The 25,451-nt window shown below is 35.8% G+C and overlaps 1 protein-coding gene across 4 annotated transcripts; it reads right to left on the bottom strand.

Moving 5' to 3' along the window:
• Positions 1-2,770: 2,770 nt before the first annotated feature.
• Positions 2,771-25,451, bottom strand: ARL5A (ADP ribosylation factor like GTPase 5A). 4 transcript variants are annotated; one of them, XM_036928339.2, is made up of 6 exons: positions 25,093-25,445; positions 16,840-16,900; positions 16,248-16,395; positions 14,444-14,527; positions 9,667-9,818; positions 2,771-7,171 (listed from the first exon to the last, which is right to left on the bottom strand). In XM_036928339.2, the coding sequence occupies exons 1-6, from the start codon at positions 25,136-25,138 to the stop codon at positions 7,123-7,125; spliced, it is 540 nt and encodes a 179-aa protein (XP_036784234.1). In that variant the 5' UTR covers positions 25,139-25,445; the 3' UTR covers positions 2,771-7,122. The 4 variants fall into 4 exon arrangements, 3 of the variants coding, with proteins under 3 accessions (XP_036784234.1, XP_036784237.1, XP_057361565.1); XM_036928342.2 differs by having other exon boundaries at positions 25,326-25,417; XM_057505582.1 differs by lacking the exon at positions 25,093-25,445 and adding an exon at positions 17,318-22,570.

Below are 25,451 nucleotides of genomic sequence, written 5' to 3'. Positions count from 1 at the left end.
CTGACTAGCAGGTGGGGGATTAAATAAAAAAGAGTATAAAAGATCAAGATGACGACAGATATTTTTTCACCAAGAGCTGTTGCACCATTTACTATTTCAACGTCTGCAGATGGTCACAACAAACTTCTGGTATGTTCCTTACATTCATAGATGCAGATTTACACAGATTTCAAATCAATTTGTTATGTATCTGTTTGTACTGCATGTTATTTTTAGGTCATTTTAAAGGAAATAAGTCTGATTTCTATTACAACAACTAATAAGAAAAAGTCACCTTGCATCCCTTTTGAAATAAAGCAGAATTAAGAATTGAGATAAAAATTAAATTAGGCAGTATATCTACAATCACACAGGTAAGAATAAATCTATCCATGGGGGAAAAATTCATTTGTTCATTAGTTAATGGTTATAAATGAACACCTGTTATATATACATACCAGGCGCTGTGCTCAGCACTGGGTGATATAAATTGGTAAACACATGCTCCTGGTCACTGACGTCCTAGAGCTTACATTCTAGTAGAGGGGAGAAAGCCAACATTCAAATAAGCACATACATGGAGGCTTTTCTTCCAGCTTTTTTCCTTCATTTTTCTTCTGTTACTCTCAACCATTCTCATGAAGGTTCCCTTGAGTAATATTCATTTTAAATGACTGGGTTTTTCTCACATTTTAAGACAAATTAATCACACACAAACTCATCACTATTTATCAGGTTCATGTCCAATCCAAATATTTAACTGGAAATAAAAGATAGAAAGCTCTCTGTGAACTAAGTTCCATAAAAAGGTTCCTAGAGAAGATGAGAACAATCTTTATGTTACCTGTATAATGTAACTGTCATACATTTTCAATTTCCCTGGCAGATCCCAGCCAGGCTACCACAACCAAGTCTGCACACATTCAAACAATAAACCGGAATAAAAACACTGACAACATAGATGTGTGAATAATAATTATAATTAACCCTTTCTAAAAGAAAAGGTTTACATACCAGAGAACAATTTAATTCATGTTTTTCCTTTTTACTCAAAGCATAAAGCAGAGACAACACTTTATCCTAGGTTAACATGCAACTTAAAAAATAAAAGTTAATGTACATATCAAACATGGAATTTTATCAGTCAAATCTTATTTGTCATTTCCCCCCACATATACCTTAACATTATTCCTTTATTTCATTACAAGAAGGTCCTGCTACTGGTCACCTGACCAACACTTTACATTTTTGGAGCTTAACATTTTAGTCAGCTAAGGACAAAAGAACATTGTTACAAATTTTATGAAGTAATACATCTGCAAAGCAGCTGATTGGAATACTTTACCAATGGAGAAGTCTCTACTCCCATTTACCACTCCCTCCCGACATCCACAGAAACATCAATATCCCCTGGTCACCGGGAAGCTATCTTGGCAAGAAGACCCTGCAGCACTTTTTCCCCAGGTATCTGGAACATCAACAGTGATGAAATACAAAAGCACCCAAGTGCTCTAAGATCTCCACTTTTTAGAATGTTCCTTGAGTGTAAAATTCCTAGGATACACAGAAACAGAAGTTCATAAAATGATAGAGGTTAGACAAATTGTCTGCCTCTTCTTGCATACAAAGCTTGAGTCAAAACCTTTTACCATATTAGACATCCCAATACAACAAACATGAACATTTTCAAAGGGTTTTCTAATTTCTTTGTGGTAGTAAATGCAGCTTCAATTATGCCAACACACATAGAGCTAGCTCAATTTGGGAGGGGGACTTATAGAAAGAAACCAGTTGGAACCTATTTTCATCTAGGCATCTTTAGGAAAATACAATTAGCGAGGAAGATCAACAGCTGTAAGAATTTGTCATATTTAAAACCAATACAATTAGTAAGATGTATTTTAAGCATAAAATTAGTGTACATTTTTCTCATCTCTAGCAACCAAAGGAGCCCTCTTTAGACCTTATAGCTTCTTCCTACATGTGTTATCTTGAACATTAACCCAGAAAGTATCTGTAAAAGTGCTCTGCAGGTATCACTTCCTCTCATGGAACCTTAAGGGACATAATTTAAGCAAAGCCTACTCCAATCTAAAGGACTCATTTCAAGCAAAAACAATTGGAGGAATATTATATATATGTATCACCAATGTAAGAAGTTTTGGGGAAGACTATACACTACAATAATTTAAAATCATATACACATATACTGTCCATGCAGGATGATTTAAAATACGAACACAATGTAACCACACATTGCTGCAAATACAATCAGGTCTTTGCTCTCAGAGTTTATAGCACTCAATATGGTCAGGGGAAAAAAAGACAGAAGCATTATTTGAGGAATGTAACAGGATTCTATCAAATATTTTGGTTTATAAGTAGAATCGAAATAAAAAGGAAGGATTTTGGAATATGCACACATGAAATGGCTCAAGATATAAATGCTACAACCAAAAGTTACTAATCACTTAGTATGAGAATTAAGAGGTTACTCTTTTATAAGCAATAATTTTTACTATTTTAAAACACACAGTAATTTTGTGCACTAAAACTATTAAAAAAAATAGAAATAGAGTTCAGTTGTCTCGTCCCTGGATTAACTAATGTCAAGGTTACAGAATAATCTCCATTAGAAAAGAAAAATGGTTTTGCTCATGCTTCCTTAAGTTAGGGTTTGTTGAGGGTTATGATGGGTATTGTCAATTTCAAGGTTTTTTACTCAAATAAAGCACAAATCGTGACTTAGAAACCCTTAGAGCTGTGTCAACAGTAAGCCAAGCACATATAATACCATAGAAAACACATATCATTTATTAAATGGACTTAAAAATCAACACAAATAAATTTTAGGCACTTCTTGAGTACAGACTAGGGGAATTTTCTACCAAAGAACAGCATTATCTAGCACGCAAGACAATAAAGATTTAAACTTTAGTTTTTAGAACAATACACAAGGATTAGGCAATTGATAATATTAACTCATCCTGTTACAATTTCTTCAAAATTCCACACACAATTTTAGGGTTTAATTGAAGCAGTCACTTTTAGCATCCAAAGCTTTTTAATTCTTTTTCTTTCATTTACTCCACCATTATGATCTTAAAATAATCACCATTCTTTGAGGAAGCATAATATAGAAGTCTTATTTTTGTATTAGTGGAACTTTATAGAAGTAACTTTTCTATATTATGTCTATCTACACAGCACACACTCATGATGGTTGATGATTTTGATGTCTTTTAAAGCCCATTTCAACAGGTTCATTTTGTAAAGATAGGTTTCTCATTACTAATTCCTTTACACATCTAACATTTATCATTGTTTTTTAAGTAAACATGAGGGGGAAAATGAAATGAGGGCTATGGTTTTAAGGATGTAAGGATGTTTTCAGGTTAAATACTACATATAGGTTTGGTTTGGCATCTTATCCAACTTAAATTGTTCATTTTTGGTAATGGGAAGATAATCAACATATAACTTAATCCCTTCCATGCCAGCTCAAGGAGCTGATAGTCTAGGTAGGTTTCTTATCTTTCTGAATCTACTTTACAGCATACAACGCTAAAATGAAGAAGCATTAAAATGTTAAATACAGTATAAATTAAAGGATTCTATTACTGGCGTTTATGTGCTGTATACACACCAAGCCAGTCTTCTGATGTACTCAACAACTCTCACAATACTCTCTAATGGGCAAAGTACATTCAATGAATTAAGCCAGTGGTGGGGGGATAGTAAAGAATTAAAGAACCTAAAAACTCCTGGTGTGGGGAAAATGGGTACAGGCAAAGTTTAGAATACCTCCAGGACCAAGATAACACATCTTCACTGATGGTGAATGAAAATAAAGGTGCAACAGATGGTTCAGCTATGGGAAAGCCGATCCTGAATCGAGAAGTTCCAGATTGTATTTGGACAGTAGGAGGGGTCAAAGTTAAGTCACGCAAAGAAACTTTGTCTGTACCCAGCCTTAAACAGAGATGAAGCCAGGATGCAAGTAGGCATTGAAAGAAGATGACCCCAAAGTACACAGATACTATGGGATGTGCTGCTCTCCCCTATATACAAAACAGAACACACTACAGATATATTCCCAAAAATGCCTGCAGAGAAAACTACAGAGTTGTCTACAGTTTTTCTATTTACACTAATATAAACAGATTTTGAGGTTGTCTGTACTGTATGTGGTTGCTGTAGTCTCAGCACAAAATGCAAAGTGCCTATAAAAGAAGGGACAACAGAATCCCATTTCTAGGCATCTTAATACTATACACTCAGGCAAAAAAGAAAAGAACATCCCAGGGACTTCCTACCTTTTCCTCAAGCTCCCTGCACTTCCCTGTGATCTCACTCTAATTACCTACTAGGCACTTCTTAAAGGCCAGAAGGCAGAAACTCTTCCATTTCATACCACACTTTTAAAATCACTTTACCTGCATTAAAAAGCCAGCCAGCAGTGCTAAATCACTTTTTTATTCTTAAGGCAAAATGTCATATTCCCTACCCAGTTTCCCAAAACCTGCTTCATTGTATTCCTTGCCCATTTATGAGAGCCAAAGAAGAGAGAACTGAGAATTTCAAACAAGAACCCTTAATATAATGTGTAAGATTTCATAAATGCTCTTATGACAAAATGAAACATAATTTAAATGATTATAACATAATGTTACTTTAACCAATGTATCAAGAGAAGCCACACGGATTCAAAATTAGTATCAAACACAGGATATTTAAATCCAGCCACATGTATGGAGATATGAAGCTTTGTTCTTTACACAGCCGAGCACAATAACCCTAAATGATTGTTTACATCCCAAAGTAGCATATTATAAAACTAAAAGCATTGCTCTTAATTCCAGCTAAACTACATATAAATTGCCAATATGACTATTGATGAGACTCTCCATCTTATTTAGAAATAATACCATTTAAATTATTTTGATGTTTTCATACATGAATTTAAAAAAATTTCCCATTTTAATTTTGGTTTTATGATCAAGTATTTAAGTACCACCATGTTTCTAATGCTTAGCCTAGGAAGGTAGGACTTAACAAAAAATCGTGTTTTGTAAATGTGGCATAAGATTTCATGCATCCTCACGACTCCATGTGTGTCGTACCCTACTATACTAAACCAAGTGTAACAATGTACTACATGCTTTAAACAATCCAATTAATAGTAAATTTTAGCCAACATCTTGATGACAAGGGAATGTGCTGGTGTACTGCTAAACTGTGGCAGCAATCAAAAGGACTAAACCATGACTATTCAAGTTGAAAGATTAAAAAAAGATAAAAGGGTGTGGATTTGCTAGGCTACTTTACAAAATATTTATCTCTGATGAAATTGAAACACCTACTGAATAGATTTGGGTTAGGGGAGTTTTTTAGATAAACAAGTTTAATTCCTTTCAAGTGATCTGAAAAAGAGAACATATGAAACAAATAAGGCTTCATAATTTAGGATTTACTTTTGTAAAAGTTGACAAATATTAAAATGCTGTACTTGCATTTTGAACATAATATACATATAAAACACAAAATATCCAATATTTATCACTAATTTCCCAGGCCTGACTTGGGATTTAGATACTGAGGATACTGTATTTTATGGAAAGGAATTTTCAAAATTTTATCAATGCTTACCTATGTACTATTATTCCTCATCAAAGCTTCATGAAATCGAAAAGGCTGTTATTAAAAGTAGCTATTTTTTGCCTTGAATATTCTAAGACATGCTAGTTTGGATTAGCCTTCAGATTTCCAGGGCATGAAAGATACACAGAGTACCCAAGAGTATGTTTTAACACATTTATATCTTTGACTTTCAGATACTGAGAAAAAATATATCCTAAGCAAACATAAAAAGAATTTTGGACTTAATAAAAATAACCCACCCAAAATGTTGATCAATTTTTAAACCAAATTATTAAAAGCATTAAAAAAATTTGTTTTATAATTGTCAATGCATTCACATGGTGTAAGATAAAACATAGAAAAAAAATCTCAAGCTATTCCAACTCCTAAGAAAGAAGAAAATCTAAAGTTAAGAAATCTTTGTTGCTTGCAAAACATGCTTTACTTTTCATCTCAAATTCACTTTAAATGTTTGGCATACAATCTGACATTTAAGACTCTAACTTATTTGGTAATATTTATAGGGTGATAGTTCTCTTGTAGACAAATTTCATACAAGTTTTCAATTAATGCCCAAAAAAAACCTGTTGATAATTTTAATCACAATTAATGATTGACTGATTAATGGTCAATAATTTACTCAGTAATTTACATGGCACAAGTCCAATAAAGGGAAGACTCTGGGAACTGCTCAATGTGCAATTCTGGCCATTAGTAATCTAAGCCAAGAACTTGAGAGATATTCCACTAATTTAGGTTACATATTTCTAGGTATGTAATTTGATCAACAACAGAAAAACAGGTACATGATGTCAAGCCTTTTCCTTTTTCTTTTTTTTAAATAAAGAGCAGCTCAATGATTTTGGGGAGTTGACTAGTGTAACACAGAGAACATTGAGGAAAAGCACAAAATGGCACTTAACACCACTGCCAGTACTCATCTGATTATGGTTATAACTAAGGATACTATTAATTTTTGTGTTATTTGCTTTTCTTTAGAACATAAATCAAAGCCATTAACTTCAACTTGAGGTATATACACAACAAACACACAACTTGATGGAAAATACTTTTCATAAGTAACATTACATTATAAAATATTGGAAACTGAGTATCTGTGCTGATTTGTATTTTTACTTAATGAAACAAGAAGGGAACATTCAACTAGGGAGGGTTATACTAGTAATAAAGCTCTTAAAGTTAAAAATGTCTTCCTCTCCCTTTGCACTTACCACAGTCTACACAATGTCCTGAGAGGATTCATTATGAGAAAAATGTCAATCACAGCTTTAAGACCTTGCTTTGGAAGGAACTAATGAGAAAGCAGAATTGGAAGATGAGACTTCATCTTTGTTTTCAAATAAGTGGTCTTAATTTTTCTTCTTATAGAAAAAAGTTTAAATCAGTTTATTATAAATATATCTAAACCATTAATTTTTGCAGCTTTCAGGTGAAGTCCAGCACTTTGTTTATACAAAGTCTATGAGAAGAGATCAGCAGAGATCATCTAATCTTAAGTCGTGACATCATCCATTCAAGGCCTTGGCATAATCTATAAAGAAAATAAAACCATTTGATTAAATTCTCAACTAAAAAGCTATGAACAGCAAACTCAAAGAAGATATCAATTTTCATTTACCTAACCAACAAAGATTTAAAAATCAGGAATATTCAATGTTGGTGGTGTTACAGTGAAGCCGTCCTGTCACACACACAACAGCCAGGCTTTTTTGGTTCCACTATGTCTCTAATGCCTAGAACAGCCTGACACATAAAAAGAGCTTGATAGTTATACAATGAGTGCCCACAGGAAGGAATTTGGCAATATGTATCAAAAATATTTAAAATCAATATTCTCTACTTTTTTTCTATTTCTAGAAATATATTTAAAAAATCAGAGATAAAGATTTATGTATGACTGTTCAAAGCATTTATAATAGAAAAAAGTTAAACTTAAATATCTAGAAAGATAAATATCTAACAAATTATAGAACATTCATATGTTAAATATTCAAATATTAAAAACTTCTGTTCAAAGACTGTTTTACAATATGATATAAATGAGGCAAAAATGTTAGGATATTAAGCTAAATACGCAGTATACACATAATGTTACATGTATATATGAAAAAACTTGAAGGAAATAAAGTCTCGTATTACTAATGTCAGTTATCACTGAACAATGGGCAACTGAGCTTATCCCAAATATAGAAAGAGATGTTCAGAGTTGTAAAAGAAACTAAATGCTTAGCAAGAGATAAATGGTTGTACTTACTATCTTACAACAAAATGAAGAAAGGTTATGAAGCATTAACTATTATCTATGAAGAGTTTTCATAGATGAGAAATGATGCTACTGTATTACATTTAAAAAACCCAGAACTCAGATTTTTGTGTAAGCATGAGTCTAATAACATAAAGAGTGTATATATTTAAAAAAAAAAGACAATAAAGTAAATAAATGGTTATTTTGATGTTCACCCATACTTTCCTCCTCTTACTAGATTCCTTACTTTTAAACTACTGGTAGGAAATGGCACACAATAATAAGAATGATGGGTGAATAAATTACTTAACACCAAACTGTTAATAAATGAGTAGTAGTTACCTCACAGCAAACTAGAAACTGCCCATTATTTAATATTCACAACACCGAGGCCAGAGTGTTTCCCGTATCACAGAAGGAAGCTCGACTTAGAGAGGTTAGCAAATGGCTGAGTTGGGAGTCAAAAATGCCAACCGATACTAACACCAACAATTTAGACCAATGTGACCAGACTGCAGAAGGGAAACATTTCCCCCCAAACCAAGCCTTCCACTTACTAAGTGCTGCAAATGGAGCCCACATAAACCAGAAACTGAAAAGATACCACTATCCATTGATTTCTTCTTTTAAAAAAGAAATTGCCAGAATTCATAGTTATCCTAATGATCTATTTTCCACACAGTTAACTCAAAGTATATAAGTTAAATCTTTGATCAGAGGTGCAGATTATCTTTCTTGTCAAATTTACTATTATAATTGGGTCATTGATGAGTCACCTGAAGTGTGAGAAATTCTTTCAAGACCATGGTGAAGGGTGAACAAATATAATGAGTTAGTGAAGCTACTGATGTCCCTCACTTCTGCCCTTTCTCAACACCTAACTTCAACCCAAAATTTAAGACCTTTATTTACAACCCTTCATCTCCAATTTAATTCTTTTTTTACTGCTTTTAAATACATACAGATCCACTGTTTTTTAGAAAAAACACTGTAACAAAAACTTTACTTTAGCTTGCTCATCCTTTTAACTTTTTATCCTATTTCTAACCTCCTCTATTCCATCTCTCCTGATACATTCTCTCTGTCCTGGTCCTTGGCCTTTTATCTGAAAATGCTGACAACCACTTCCTTCCTGAAATCCTTCATCCCTGGGCAACAGACGATGCCAAAATTCTACTCTGGGCACCTACCTTTCTTTCCCAAACCAAGGACCCCCATGCCACACTCTCTCCAATTCTAATAGGTACGTATTTTTTTAAGTGCAACAACTAAGTTGACAACACTGGGGGCAATAATGAGTATCCCCAAAATAGTCTCACACATGAATCCTCTTCTATTTTAGCTTCTTTATGCATAAAATATGATCAACTGGTCCACAGGATTGTCATGAGGAGTAAATGATATAGAAAGCACTTCAGACACAGCATATGCTCAGCAAGTGTTAGTTTTCTCCTTTATAGTGCAAGTCCCACCACCAGCATAAAAACTGTTTCCTGCCTTCTCCAGCTCTCCATGACACTCCCATTTCTCTGAACTCCTACGGCAACTTTACCATCTCTGTGCTCCCATGTATTACTTCAGTATGTTTAGTGTATTATGTGTGTTATGTGTTCTATTCTTTACAAAACCAAGCTAAAAACTCTCACTGTAGATATGGACTATGTCTTACATCTCTCCCTTACAATATTTGTTACATAGTAGCCTTAAATATTTCTTGATTTTTAAGAAGTAATACATGTTTCTAAGCTAAATACACATTTTCCAACATGAAGACTTCTTACCCCTCGCCAGTAAGAGCACAGCATGCCTGGATATGCCACTGGTGATCTTTAATAGAAGTTAGTTTCAAAAACTGGGAGATTTCTGCTACAGTCATGCATTCTTTAACATCTTGTTTATTAGCAAAAATCAGCAATCCAGCTTTCCTTAGGTCCTATAAAAGTGAACAAAACTGTAATGGACAGTGCATTTTTCACAGATTTTCCAACTTAAATAACAGAATGTTTTTCATCACCTTTGTAACCTAGACTTTTTCAACTACTCAATATAAAAGCACCTCAATTCTTATACTGATAGAAGGTAAACTTAAATCTGAACACATTTTAAGTAAATAAATCAATACCTGTATAGATTTATATATTTCTTATATACCTAAGTACCATATTAAACATGTCTTTTAATATATGTTGCCTGTTTATCCAACCCAAAACTAGGTTTCTATGGCTATTATGAACTACTCTGTAACACAGCATTTAAGCTCCCTGAAATTCTACCCCAACCTATTTTTTAGGTATAGATATCTATACCCAAAGACAGTATCTTCTAGGTGCACAGGAAATAAACTAATTCATTGTATACAATGTGTGCCATAAGGCCTTAGGGCTTCTCAATTGGAATGTACTATCTTAAACCAATCCTATTCACCTTCTGAGACCTAACTCTTATCTTTGTCCATGAATATTCCTTAGATGTGAATATTCAATCGGGCTTTCTTGGACTGACATTAAACTTACTAAATTTCCCAGTTAGATGGTGAGTCCTACCACATCTATGCTTTTACTCTGAGGCAAGTTCTTTGACCTTCCTGAATTTGTTCTTCTTAACATTTATTGAGCATCTAATCTGAGCAAGACACCCATTATATGCTAACCATTTTCCAAATTAAACCTCTTTAATTCTCACAAGATTCCTATACAATGTCTTAGTAGTCTTATTTTACAGATGAAGAAACTAAGACTCAGATGTAAATAACTCATATAAGGTCATAGAACTACTCAATAATAGAACCAGGTTTGATCTGAGATCTTCCCACTACAGCTGCTGACCGTCATCTATAAGATGCGGAGACCACCACCTACTTTTGGGGCATGTGGTTTGAATGAATGAATTACATGTAAAGCACTCAGTTAAGGACCTGGCTTTGGTGACAGTTCAATAAATGTTAGTTCATTTATTGCCTTGAAAATTAGGATTACCTTTACCGTTGTGCATATCCCAAAAAGACTCATTATGTTGTACTCACAAAGCAAGCCAAAGGTTATTAGTCTCCTTTTGTTCTACTCCACCCTCTCCTCTCCCAACCATTTTTAAAGCCAGGAACTTCCTTAATAGTTTTCCAAGTTACGGACCTCTTCCTGATAAAAATGCACGTACGTATATATGCAAAAAGATCATGGACAATTTTAGGGTGTTAATAAATACCCTGAAGATCATTCAGGGATCCTAGGCTAAGAATCCATGTTGGATGCACTCAATGAATAGATAAAACTTTCATAAAATTCTTCCCATATAAACAGACTGGGAAAACTAAGGCTTTGGTGCTATGCTTGGAAGTTTTCTCAACTGTGTTGAATGTCATCTTTCTTCTTAGGGATTTTAATAGCATATTTTAGTTTCAATCATGTGTATATGTGTTTGAAGAAAGTCTTCAGTGGGTACAGACCCACATTGCTCCATATTGTTCTACTATTGCTAGAATAGAGTTGTGGTGACCTTTTTTTTATTCTTTCTGATGTAAATAAGTAAATTTCTTATTTGGTTAAAAGGAGTTATACAAAATGTTTTATGTAACAGTCAAGACTGACTTTTAGTTACAGTGCCCTCTGCAAGATGGCAACTATGCTACCAGAGTTGATGAGTTACCTGAGTAGCAGGGTCAGAAAGGGATGCTCTAGAATGTTAAGTGTTTAGATTTCTGCTCAATTTGTTTCAACTATAGATCAGCTCACCTATTTATATAAAAGGCAAAAAGTCTGCAGGGATGGATAATAAGAAGTACATATCACTGTTAAGGATCAAGTATTTTTCCTCTTACCCTAAATGGAAAATAGAATGAGTATCAACAGTTGATGTGTGTGGCTGAATCACTGAGTAGAAGAACTTTCCATGGGATGTAATTCCTATCTTCTCCTATCTTCAGGTTTCAAAATCTTTTGCTAGTATGTGTTGAAATCTTTTACATAGGTCAGGATTGTTAATGCTAGCATTTTCAAAGAACAAATTTCTGACATTAGAAATACCTGGCACAAGTTATAACACACAGTTTATGCTATTTTATTTATAAGTAGTCAGTATTCATCACTCTTTAATGATGAAATTATTTGGAGAAGTCCCTGGACTGAAAATTTGTAAATATAAGAAATACAGCCACTTACTGAAGAGTCTCAAAAAACCCATACTAAATATGACTTTTCTAGATCTCATGGGCTCAAACTATTTTATCTGGGGTTTTTGATTTAAAAAAAAATAGCTATTTTACCTATTTTTAAATATTTAGGAAGAGAGTTAAGAAAATATTTTTATTAAATAACCTCAGAACCAATTATGATTATAATAATAGAAAAGATATATACTGGATTAAGGCTGTTCAACAACCTGACTTAACAAGAGATCAAAGTACAAGGTAAACAGTGGTCATCTTTTATACATCAGTCATTTTAAAGACTTTGAACAATGCTCTGCTACACGTTACAGATTTGTTCTTAAGAGTCTAAAAATACAATTTAGTTTAGTCAAGAAGATGAATAATAACAGAGGCAAGATACATTTACTCGGTATCTTCTATATGCCATATGTAGTTATCAATTTGTTTCTCTAAGCCTCATTTGTGAAGATAATTCCTAGATGAGTCACTCTAAATAAAAGTTCACCTATCTTTTTGTGTTTAGAAGTATTTAAAAATTCATGAGCTTCAAACTTTTTCATTACATTTAAGATGAAGCTTTCAGAAATATTTAAAACCATTTTAATTTTGTATCGAATCATTATCAGTGATAATAAAATTTTGTTGGTTATTATGTTATGTATGAAACATCTTACTAAACCCATGTCAAAATCTGAAACATTTTCATTCTTTGGTCCCTTTGCCCCTCTCCAGAACTCTGCCTACGTAGCTCTCCTTGATCCTACTAAATGACTTGCTCTAGTTCCCAACTTCATCTGTCACTTTTCATCCTTACTTTTCTGGTAATCTCCCCATTCAGTCTTCTTTCACTTCCCACAAAGGCTCTAGTTCTTTTTCTTTTTTTCCTACCAAAGATCCTAAATGATGAAAATGCCTGTTTGCTAAAAATATAGTCAACTTTCTGAGCTTTGGTGTATTCATGCACAACAGGTAAGGTTAAGTGACCTTCCCAAGCTCAGGTCCCAGCTACTAAAATTCAGTGACTTTGAGCTCTACCACTGGGCTCTTCATATATTGATCCTGCTACATATTGGCCAATTACAGTAGGAATCAAATAGGGAGGCTACCTGTTTGAAGAGTAAAAAAATTTAGCCAAGAGACAGATACATTTGTGTCTTATTTTTGTTTTTCCAAAGTCTTCATAAAACAACAATAAAATAACCCTTTGGTATAAATTGAAGAAAGTTTGTAATATTTATAAAATACAAAGGGAAAAATGAAAAAAAAAGTCTTTAGTCTACTGCCTCTTTTATGGCTTATTGTTTATATCTCAAACTAGAATCAGACCTTGCCATATGCAATGCAAAACAGCAAGACTTTTGTTGTTGTTGTTGGTCCCTATCCTGTAGATCAAACCAGTTTACATCCGGGTCCCAACAAGGCCAACTGGACAGTGTCTGAATCTCCTCCCTGGGCAGAAGAGCAAGACTTTTTTTTTTAAAGCTCTAAGGGATTTAACACAGCTGCTTGAATCGGTCCAAAACAGTGGAAGGTACATCTTGGTGGGCATGATCCCCACAAGGAAAACAAGAACTTCAATGGACATAACCACTTTACTGGTTTCCTTAGGTCTTGAACAGTTGCCTGAAAACACCAAAATTCTTAATGCAAATCTCAAAAGCAAATCAAGTCAATATTAAAATACAAAACTTCATTACAAAGATATCCCAGTTTTCTTAAGCTTCATTAAAATCCCACTAAAATAAAAAATTACTTATTTATCTAAATATTAATTTTTATATTTCCACCTAAAAATGAGTTGAGAAAATAATATCTGGAATAAAAGGCATGCAAAAATAATCAACTGCCACTCTAGTAAATACTATATGATTTTATAGCTATTGTTAGCATTATTTACTATATTAGTTTAATTTTTAAATTATGCTATCAGTAATATTTCTCAAGGACAAAGGAAATGTGGCTAGTCATATAGTTTTGCTTAGTCAAAGGGAAAAATATCAGAGAAACCTAACAGCAACAACATTTAAATATTAATCTGGTAACTGAGTTACACATTCAGGACTTGCTATGTGTCTGTGAGAATTAAAAAATCTCACTTTCAGTGATAATCTCCTGTGTAATTTATTTAGAATGCAAAATGAAAGCCAATTTAGGCCTTCTTGCCCAGGAAAACTTCTAAACCAAGTTTTATCTAGGATTAATAAAATAAATTCTATAACTGATTCTATTATCTTTCTGCTGCTTCCAGATACAATTCCAATTTGGGAAGTGTCAAAAGTATAAAGCAGGCATGGCCAACAAATACATTTTTTAAAAATTTGAAATAGTATCCTCATGAGACAGTAGAAAGAATAAATGTGATAGAAATACCCTCCCCTATACACACACAGAGCTAATGCGAGAATCCTTCTTACCTCATGGGCTAACATTTTATAGAGTTCTTCTCTGGTTACAGAAATCCTTTCTCTGTCGGTACTGTCCACAACAACTATTACGAACTAAAATAATTATAAAAAAATAATTAGTTATTATATAATATTTGTAAAATTTACAAAGTGCTTATTTGATTTACAAGCTATAAACATCAAGAAATTTGAACCATATGGTATGGTATTATTGGAAAAACAGAGATACCTGCTATACATTGTGAAGCCTAAAGGTCTCATCTATTTCTAATTCAAATATATTCACTAAATTATAAGAGAAAGCAAGAAAAGAGATTATGAGGCCAACATTGTATCAGAATATTCTGCTAATACTCTAGCCAATATACGTGTTTGTTTTCTAAATTAACATACTGAATGCTGATGCGAATGGGCCTATATCCATCTATTTGTACTACAAGTCTGTAAGAAAAAAAGCACATTGTGGTCCTAAATTTAAGTTACTTCTAGACAGATACTATTTATTAATATCAATTTGAAAATTGAAAAGGGCATGTGTATGGGAGTAAAGCAATGTGACAGTTATGAAATCCGATTTTTAAAAATCAACACATTGAAAAAATAAATCTCTATCTAAAACCATTCTCTCTTCCTTATATGAATGGCACCTGCTACCTGTAAGCAGAACTCTTCCTGAATTGATGATGAGACTAGTATCAGAAGACATGATGGAAGACTTGTAAAGGAGCTTTGTGGGACTGAGCTACGCTGCACCTCTTCCTCAACACCAGGAGTGCCAAAAAGCACAAGGCAAAGAGAAGCAGATAGTCACTTGATGATGGCATTTGCGATGCCAAAGATAATTCTACCTATTATTAACATGCACTATTTATTTTTTTAGAACTAACTTTTCATTTCCAAAGAAGCCACTATACATTTTAGGCCTTTTCTTTTTCACATTCCATCAACCGTAAGGCAGAAGGATAAGAGAGCTGCTGCTTTACCTCATCTCTCACTTGATACCTTAATGAGATGCGGCTTTATTACTGTAAGACCCATTCTAGACCAAGACATTTAATAAAACTGTTGTCAGGTTGTTGCCATGAATTTCATACCTGCAGCATTATATATAGGAGTACTAACCATATTTACCTTTCCTTCTCCAAAAAACATGATCAAATGCTTAATGGAGGGTTAGAGATATTTAATATTGTCTCAGTGACATAGCATTCATCTTTATGTACACTTGGAGTTCTATTAACTTATAATCAGCACTACAAAATGATCGTCACAGCTTTTCAATGTACAAGGTCTATGCAATGAAGCTCTCAAATGTCATAGGCCTGAAATTTCCTCTTGGGAAATAACATGTAAATAAAAACATATGATTATGTCTAAATTGCTTTATATCCAGAAGAAAAAAAATTCTTTAATGTGCAATTGTGTTGCATAAAAGAAAATACATTATAAAATTCTGGCCAGGATTCAAACCACCAGAGCCCTCTCATTTAACCAGAATTTCCACTATGAGAAAAAACATATAATAATGGGGAAATGAAGTTACAAATTATGAGGTGGAATTCATTATAAAAACAATTACTTAAGACAAGTTCTGGGATCAATACACAGACTCATCAATCACCAATTCTCCCTAGAGAGGTTCAACTGATATACAGAACGATGACCCTGACACAGAGAATCGAAGATTCTACTATGTTTAAATTCTACTTATATTAACATACTGTGATATTTTTAAAAGACTAACATTGAGTTCATATCTAGGTGTTTCCCAAACAGTCTGTTCATAGAAGTTTTAGTTTTTTAAAACACATACCTCTGTGTTGGTATAGTAAGTGTTCCATGAAGAACGAAGAGATTCTTGGCCACCAATATCCCACATTAGGAAACGTGTATTATTAATTACTATCTCTTCTACATTACTTCCTATTGTAGGAGATGTATGTACAACTTCATTCATAGAGCTGGAAAAAATATTCAAATATATTACAATTGCTAAGGAAGCTAGATTGTTTTAACATTTTTCAATCAAGGGATAAATCAGCATGACATCATTTTGTATTTTATACCCAAATGTCTCTTTTCCACTAGCTCCTAAGAGTGAGCTTAGGGTTTAAAGACAGGTGACACTAGGTACTGCACAATCTGCTATACTCTAGATTCACTCCAGGAAACTACGTAAATAAGTATTTCTCTACCTTATTTGAGAAAAACAACTGAACAACATGCTCAATGTCACATAAATATCTAGCTCTCTAGAAATGGTTGCTTACATTTGGCTGCTGGTTTATGATCAGCCTGCCTCTGACAGTAACTTAGGTTCCATGTAATTTTTTACTGCTTTCATTCATTATGTATCACTCAGGCAGAAAACAAACAATAAATTTTTCTAAGTAGTTAATACTTACAATTGGTAAAGGATGGTAGTTTTCCCTGCATTATCCAGCCCAACAATGATAACTTTGTGCTCTGAAACAAAGAAAACACCAGTGATTTACTAATTCAGAAGAAAAATCAGAAAATTTCCTATTCTATTCTTTCCAGTTATGGTGTAACACAGTATATGGCACTTAACAACTTCTTGGAACTCAAAACACATCCTAGCAAGACACACAAGAAGTGTGCCATGCCATGAGCCTTACCTTCTTCACCCACCTCATTCTAGAGAGAACTCCCTTCTCTATAGGAAGCCAGAAGCACTGTATTTCTCTATGCACAGAAACCTACTCTCAGTTAAGTATTCCAAGTGTAATCACAATGACTTAAGGTATAAATGTTTTGCACTGGACTAAGCCATTTAAGTTCTGACCGTGAACTGTAGGCTATCTGAGTACATCTAAGCCATAGGGCCATTGTAATATGTAACAACTAAATCTAAGAACTTACGGCTCCAGTGACAGTGACTCCCTGGCTTATAGCTTCACCTTCTTCAAGTTTTCTTCTTTTGTCTCTTGATGTTTTGCTTTGTTTTCACTGTCTCTTCTTTGGGTCTTCATTCAAACATTCATATTTCCCAGAGGTTTCTTCTTGCACTCTCTTCCCATTTGAGCAAGGCACTCTTAAGGCCCACCTATTTCCACACTAAAATCCACTCCCCAAGTCAGCAGTGTGTGGAGGAAGCTTATCTCCAAAGATGGCCTCTGGATATTCAAGTCCCCAGCCCCCTTCAATCTGGGTTGGTTCTATGACTCACTTTTAACCAACAGGATGTAGAAGAAATGATGCTGCATGACTTCCAAGCCTAGATCATCACAAACCTTGCAGTTGCTGCCTGGCTCTCTTGGACAGCTCCCCCTGGGGTAAACCAGACACCAGGAAACAAGTCTCACTATACCAAGACTGCTACAGAGATGAGTTAGGAAGTCCAGGCCAATCAGGTGGCCTAACCCTGTGGAGACAGATGTGCCAGCCATTCCAGCTGAGACACAGACACACAAATAAAAAAGCCATTTTGGATATGCAGCCAGGTGGAGCCACAGATAACTCCAGTTCTAGCTGTCATCCAACTGCAATCAAATGAGAACCCCAAGCTAGAACTTCCTACCTGAGCTCAGTCAACTCACGGAACTATGAGAGGTAACAGGAAATTATTGCTTTAAGTCACAAAATTTGGTAGTGGTTTGTCACACACCAACAGAAGCACTATGGAAAAAAGGACATGTGATTATGTAGCCTTGGGAAAACGACTTATTTCTCTAACCCTAAATTTCCTTATTATAAAAGAGGCAAAACTATCTACCTTTCAGAGTTGTGTAATGAATGAAATAGAGCACGGTCAGCGTCTAGCACCCAGAAAGACAGTTCCTGATTCATGTTTCCAAATCTCTTCTGAACTGCATTCTCCCCAGTAGAGAGATACAGTGCCACTCAACATACTCAAAATCCAATATTCAAACTTTTTTCTAATTCTCTTACTTGATTTGCTTAATAATTTTACCATTAATTTGGATGATGCTGGAGCTTATTCAGTCTTTCCTTCAACCCCAAAACCTAATTAATCACCAAGTTCTACTGATTCTACCTCAAAAATATATCCTGGACTGGCCTCCTCCCACTGTCCTAGTTGTAATCCTCCTCATTTCTTACTGTAAAGCCTTCCCTAAGTGAACTATCTTTAATCTATTTTCTCATTGTTTCTAGAGTATAGAAAGTTTTCCTATACCATAGAGCTGATAATCATGCCACTCTCTTATTTAAATGATCTCCATTTTGACAAAACAAGGTACAAGTTCACAGTCTTGTGAATAAAGCCAGTCATAACTGACTAGGCTTCAGCTTTCTCATCACTACCACTGAGTATCTAAGCTGGAATTCAAACTCTTTTCCCTCATATACGCTACCATATATTCTCACAGGAAAATGTTTCTCTACCCCTACTCATGGTTTTCCCCTGGGCTGGAGTTATCCTCTCCAATTTTCCATTTAGGGAATCCCTACTAATCTTTTAAAGTTTAGCTTTCCAAGAAAAACCCTTTTCTCCTGTTTTTCCACAACACCTCTAAAAGGGCACTTACAATTACTCATATGAACACTAATCCTCTCAGCTTAATGAAACACCCTTCAGTAAGATTACATGCTAGTCATCTTTATACTCCCCAGTAACTACAAGTTTTCCTGGCACAAGATAGGTACTCAATAAATGTTGAATTAATATTCATACTATAAATAATGTTGAGGATTATAACATGTCAGAGTAAAAGGCATCTTTTAGAAAAAGACTTCAGATGCTAGAAGTTTCCCAAATAGTTGCCACTTAGCATAGAGGAGAATTCCAATGCTATATAGGTACCTTCTTTTACACAGAAATAGGAAGATCAAGTAAATGGAAATTTCTAATCCAATCCATATTATCCACCTACTCATTTCTCTAGCAGGTAGCTTAGAACCACTAGGATCCTAAAGTGACATGGCCATACAGAATGAACTAGAAAATCAGTGAGCTGAAATTTGATAATCTGTGATGGATAAAGATTTAAGCTGTCTGGAATGCCTAGAAATAAAGCACACCAGGGAGAGAAGGTCTGAGGCATGATACAGGGTGAGAACTCATATCTGGCATGGTGACAGCAAACAGAACAGTGTCGCAGATGGTGACAGGGGAAGTAAGGAAGCATTTCATACCATTCTCCATACTGGACAGAAACCCCTTCTAAATTTACACCCTCAATGAATTCCTGTCACCTACAATTGAATAAATAAACAAACATTCTTCCAAACTCATAAGATATAAAACAGACTTCTAGAGTCAACTAAGAGAACACAATGAATACTTGAACATATGACGTTTTTTTTTAATGATTAAATATTTTTAAAGAAAGAAACTCAAATCAACCATGTGCAGAGCTAGGAAAAATCTCCTGAGATCTCTTTGGAGGACATTCCAATGATCCAGGGGACCTTCACCTCTTCATGCCACCTGAACAACTACAACCACATTCATTACCGATTTCTATCCACTCCCTCCTAAGACGTGTCTCTGAGTTTTTGTTTTTTTTTAAGTGTTGAGGTTTATACAATAAATCATGAATGGCTGTTCTTAACAGTTTCTTAAGTAAGGTTAAGCATGGGGGTCACAGTAAGAACTGTTAAAATTAAGACATAATTGAGTAATGGGCTCAAAGATAAAGGTACCAAAGCAATGGTGAAAAGCCAGTTTATTACCAACAAAAGGGTTAGATTATTCATACTTTCTAATACTAAATCAACTTCCTTTGAACATCCTTAAGGCTCTTTTCATCACTCAGAATGTTCCTCCCATAACCAAGACAGAACAGTACTATATGCAAAATTTAAATTTGTAGCCAAAAAGTAATTACAATGCACTTCAAAAACTCTGCAAAACCTAAAATATAATATGCATACTAAGAAATAATGTTTATGGGGAAGTGTAATAAAACTTTTGGCTATTCCAATTCTTGGATGCATGTGATTCATTATAAGTTTACTGCTTAGTCTGAGTTTTCTTTTAGAATATCTGTGCGACAGCATTCTTGCAGTTACTCAGATGAGCCAAACAAGTGCACAGTGTTACAATATTTGGATGGAATGTTGAATTACCATTTAGGCTTTAGCTTTCCAATCAATACTTCACTGTTTTGTCATGAAAATGCACCATTTTCCTTCCTCATTTCCTTTTGATATGCCAGGCAGCCTATTAGTTCATTCATTGCCAGGTTATGTCCCTCCAACTACCAGTCGGTAAATTAAGGAAAAAAACGTCATTGTCATCCTGGAGCCCTTCTATCTCTGTGAAACACCACATCAGAAAACGCAAACACTGAGGCAGATGAACTGAAGATCATCCTAATTCTTCATTCTCATTCATATCCAAACATCACTAAGTCCTACTGATGCTATCTCACATGAAGCAAAAAATCCATTTCTGTCCGGTTCTCTGTATTCTCCCAGTCCCTAACGCAGGACCTGGAATAACATGTGTTTAATAGAGTATGAATTTAGAAATAAGCCAGATCTGGGATATATAAAGGTTAAAAGGGAGATATTTGATCAAGTCACTTTTGTATTAAAAACTGAATTTTCAAAATCTAAAAGTATCATCAATTAAAAACACAGTTTGAAAAGAAAGCTGTTATTTCTAGCAATGGTGGTGAAGTCTCAGGGAAAAAAAACAAGCTTTTCTTTTGCACTAGGAAGGTGCTGAACAAAAAGCAATGATTATACATGGCAAAATTAGATATCCAATTAGGAAAGAGAAACTACACCTTAATTTGGACTTGCAAAGTTTAATATAAAGAAAATAGCTATTACAGGGGATTGTAGTAGTGAGGTATTGGCTAATAAGAAACAACTCTAAAGATTTACAGGAAAGACAAATATAAGGAGAACCCACTAACTAGGGCTGATAGAGCTTCCTCCAGTCCCCCAGGACTGGGATGCAGATCTTATTGGAGGGCCTGGATGTGGCTAGCACGGAAGTAGCTGTGGGGACTTGCCAGTGGATTGTACTGGAAATCTTCCCTCTAGGGTGTTGGGAAATCTGTTCACTGGGAGGTATTTTGCTGGAGGGTCTCCATGCTGAAATCAACTGAAGTGGGTGCTCGGGGAAGCTGCTGGCTACTGCGGATCACTATGCAGTGTTAAGAGCCAGCCACTGGAGGTATTCACATTGCAAGAACAGGGCAGAGCCTGCTGAGAGCACACTGTATCCGGAAAGAAAAGCCCTTTCTTCCTGCTCATCCTTCAGTGTCATCTATTAACAAAGCTTAATATTGTGCCAACTGGCAAAAGAAAAATATTTAACGGCCCCAGCTCCACATCTACAGAGCATGCAAAAAGGGTGAATATTAGGATGCTAAAATTTGTAGTAGCTTCCACAGTCCATTCCTTTGGCTACTCAGCTTCCACATGTATTCTTCTACGTTTCTTGAACTTGCAATAAAAATCAACAAGCACAGATGGTTTTCCCAGCACCAGGCTCCAGCAGCCCAGGTATCCAGGACTCATTCAAAACTTACTTCTTTTCTAAGAATCAATCAGAACGCTACACAAGGCTATCAATGGGGAAACTTGACAACTTCTTTCACATGTCACATTAGTGTTATAAAGTTCTTTCTTTTATCTAACATGAATCCTTCTTACACAAAGAAAAAATATTTTTTAAAGAGCACTAACTCTGGCAATAGACCAACTCTGTTAAAATCCCAGGTCTATCACTTTTAATTGTAGTGCCTTTAGCAAGTTACCTAATGTTTCTTTGCCCCTATAAACATGATGAATTTTATATTCATCATGAGGGACTTATATTCATCCCATATGAGGGATGAATATCTACCTCATAGAGTTAAGAGTAAATCAATTAAAGTGAAGACTAAACCAATTAATATCTACATAAAACACTTAGAACCTAACCTTGCACAAGTCACTAAATGTTAAGTGATACTATTTTATCCATAGAGATGGAGTTATTTCCCACACTAGAATGAACACTCCACGAAGGTAGGGGAATCTGTCTGTTCTGTTCCTTGCCTCATCGTCACCAACTAGAACAGTTCCTGGCAAAAACCAGGTGTTCAAAAGTATTTGTTTAATAAACAAACCACTGATCACAAGCTCTTCTATACTGACAGATACTAATGGTCACTCCTCAAAGTCCTAAAGTTGTAAAGACCTATAATTCAGTAAATGAGAAAAAGTTAACACGGCAAATAATAATAAAAATAATAGGAAAAAATTATGCCAATCACTTAATTGGACCAGTATCTGCAACATATTCAGTTTTTTAATTTGGCATTTACCAGTTCTGTGGCCTAGGAAAATCACTCCACTGGAACCTCAGTTCCCCCTTTTCGGGGTAGAGGATAATTACTTCAAAGGACTGCTGTAACATATTTTTTCTTTAAATGATGAATGAAAGAGTAACTAGGACAAAGTTTATGCTGTACTGAATGTAAATATCACCTCAACACAGCCTCTGGATTTTCAAGTTTAAGCAGTATGCAAGTAAAATTGCTTTCACTGTGCTCTCAACCCATCTATGCTTAAACTATAAAGTTCTTCTAAAGAAAAAAAAGTTGTGACATAGTTTGTTTCAACAGCATGGCAAATTTTGCAAACCCTCCAATCTTCCTTCCAAGAGTTTATGTGAAAAGAATATAGGTTGTGTTCTGTATCTTCTGAACGTAAAATAAAGAACCCAAGACATACCTTACATATACACATATCCAACTTAACACAAACCAAAAAGACCAACAAGTATCCGGTATTAGATTAATGGTGAATATTTTGAAAAGTGACCCTACTGATAAGACAACCATATCATTCAGTATAAGACAAACAGTTCATTCGCATTTTCACAATATTGACATCTGAATTTCTAGAACTTAACTTCATTAATTAATCTTACTATTAATTTCCCAACACTGAAATGTGTCAAAAATAACCACAAAATAGAGGCAATAGAAACACCACTATTAGCAAATTTCAGCGGTAACAATGCACATATCCTTATTATTTACTAATGGCAAGGAGGTGCTGGCAAAGCTCTAATTCATTCTTAAGTTAGAGACAAATAATTTTATCATTCACTCAAAATAAAAGAGGAGATACCTAATTTTTCTTGTAGTACTAAAACTAAATTAACAAGCAAAATCTTTCTAAATTTCACAGCAGAGTTGAAACACTAGCTTTGCCAAAGACAATACAAAATTATGGATGTTAAAATTAGATCTTATCTACTACAAGCACCACCAATTTTACAGCCATGTTAAGTTTGAATTCTTGAGACCTAGAGATTAAGTTTTCAAGGTTTGTAGGCTTCAGTCACATAGTCAAGATCCCTGGGGTTCTAGGTTGAAAGCCTAGACCCAGAGAGGTTAAATGACTCACTCCTCCTATCCCAAAGAAACAACTAGCCAAGGACAGTGCATTGTAGAACCAATTTTCTCCACTTTAGGAAAAATCCCCATATCAGAAAAATCACTTAAAATATTGCTCTTCCATTCGGTATCATCTGATCTACACTGTCATTTTTATTTATTAACTTTTAAAAGATACACTAGAGATCACAAGTTCCAATTCTGCTCCCTTCCCAACACCTTCCTATAGGAGCATCTTGATCACCAAGGAGGAGGTGAGGAGAGCGGCTGGCTGTACATAATAGATGCCACCATTCATTTAAGTCTTTTTTGCAAAACTCTGGGATGTAACACTACCAGCGGCTTACACAAGAGAGAAAAAAAAGTTATTGACAGCAGGAATGATGAATCACCCAACTTGAGTTAAAAAAAACAAACAGAAGTACACCACTAACTATACTGTATCTTAATGACTATGGAGTCAGTCTTTTTGTGAAAATTGTATCCTCTTTCCCCAGTTTTAGGCACTCCTTTTGTAACAAATTTTAATAAACCCAATATGCATTTCGAGGCAATGTGAGTTCAGATGAACTTAAAGCATCCTTGAATGATAATACTCTATACCTGGTAACTTGCTGGTTACCTAGGGTTAACAAATGCCTCACATGGTATGTTTTTAAATGCTTTCAGTGAAGAACTTTTAACATTTTTAACTCAGCCAAAAACAAAAACAAAAAAACCCCACCACTCTACTTAAATAATCAACAAGGGTAGGAAAATGACCTTAAGCTTAACCTTAAACACAGATGTGTATATACGGCAAAGAGAGGGGTCCATCACTATTCGGAACGTAGAATTGTCTCCCTAAGGGGGTGTAGGTGCAGGCAAGGCTCCTTAAACCTGAGGTGTGTTGGGCAAATCAAGAGCGATTCCTTATGTTTTCCGCATTCTGCAACCCACGGTCGCTCAGTGGTGCGGCAGGGGCAACCTGTAACCCCCGTCCCAGAGGACCCCAGCGTTTCACCCCGTCCAAACCCCATAGCTGGAAGAAGAGGTAACAAGAGAGCCAGGCTGCACCACTCGGATTCGCACATGGGGCAAGAACCCTTTTCTACTCCAACTGATATCGGAGCAATGGGTGTATTTGGGCAATGGTTTAAGAAGGTCCCTTGAAGACACCGGGCTGTCGGCCGGGAAGCAGCCCCCGGCTCGCAGCGGGGACCGAAGGCACCGGGCCCGCATCCACGCGGCCCCCACCGCCCGCGCCCCGGAAATCTCCGGGGCCCCCGCCCGCCCAGCCGGGACTGCCCTCTCCTGCGCCCGTGCGCCGCGGCCCGAGCCCCTCACCCTGGTGATTGAACAGTCTCCATATCCGGGTGAAGAGAATTCCCATTCTCGGGCAGCGGACCCCCTCCAGCCACCCGGGCCGCCCGGCCTTCCCCGGCTCAGGCCGAAGGGGAGGAGAGAGACGCGCTGGCGCCTCCGCCTCTGCTGCTGCTCCCGCGCTGGCCGCCGGCCCGCGGCCCAGGAACCGGAGCGAGGCCGAAGCCAGGCCCCGCCGCTGACGCCGCGGCACTCGCCTGGCTCGCGGACATTGCCGCCGCGTTGTCTGGGACGAGCCTCACGGGCCACCGTCCTCCCCCAGCTCCTCTCCGGCGGCCGCGGCGGCGGCGACCACGAAGGCGGGGGAGGAGAGGGAGGTGAGG

Source organism: Manis pentadactyla, chromosome 8 (assembly GCF_030020395.1).
Source record: "Manis pentadactyla isolate mManPen7 chromosome 8, mManPen7.hap1, whole genome shotgun sequence".
Classification (NCBI taxonomy): domain Eukaryota; kingdom Metazoa; phylum Chordata; class Mammalia; order Pholidota; family Manidae; genus Manis; species Manis pentadactyla.
This window is presented reverse-complemented; position numbering and strand designations above follow the sequence as displayed.

What these genes read in the sequence shown, in the direction of transcription:
- ARL5A (XM_036928339.2), bottom strand. Translation starts at nt 25,138, where the DNA reads ATGGGAATTCTCTTCACCCGGATATGGAGACTGTTCAATCACCAGG. An exon ending in ATAAAATGTTAGCCCATGAG is followed by an intron (nt 9,819 to 14,443) that starts GTAAGAAGGATT and finishes TCACTTTTATAG; the next exon opens with GACCTAAGGAAAGCTGGATT. An exon ending in TGTGCTCTTACTGGCGAGGG is followed by an intron (nt 7,172 to 9,666) that starts GTAAGAAGTCTT and finishes TTTTCTTTATAG; the next exon opens with ATTATGCCAAGGCCTTGAAT.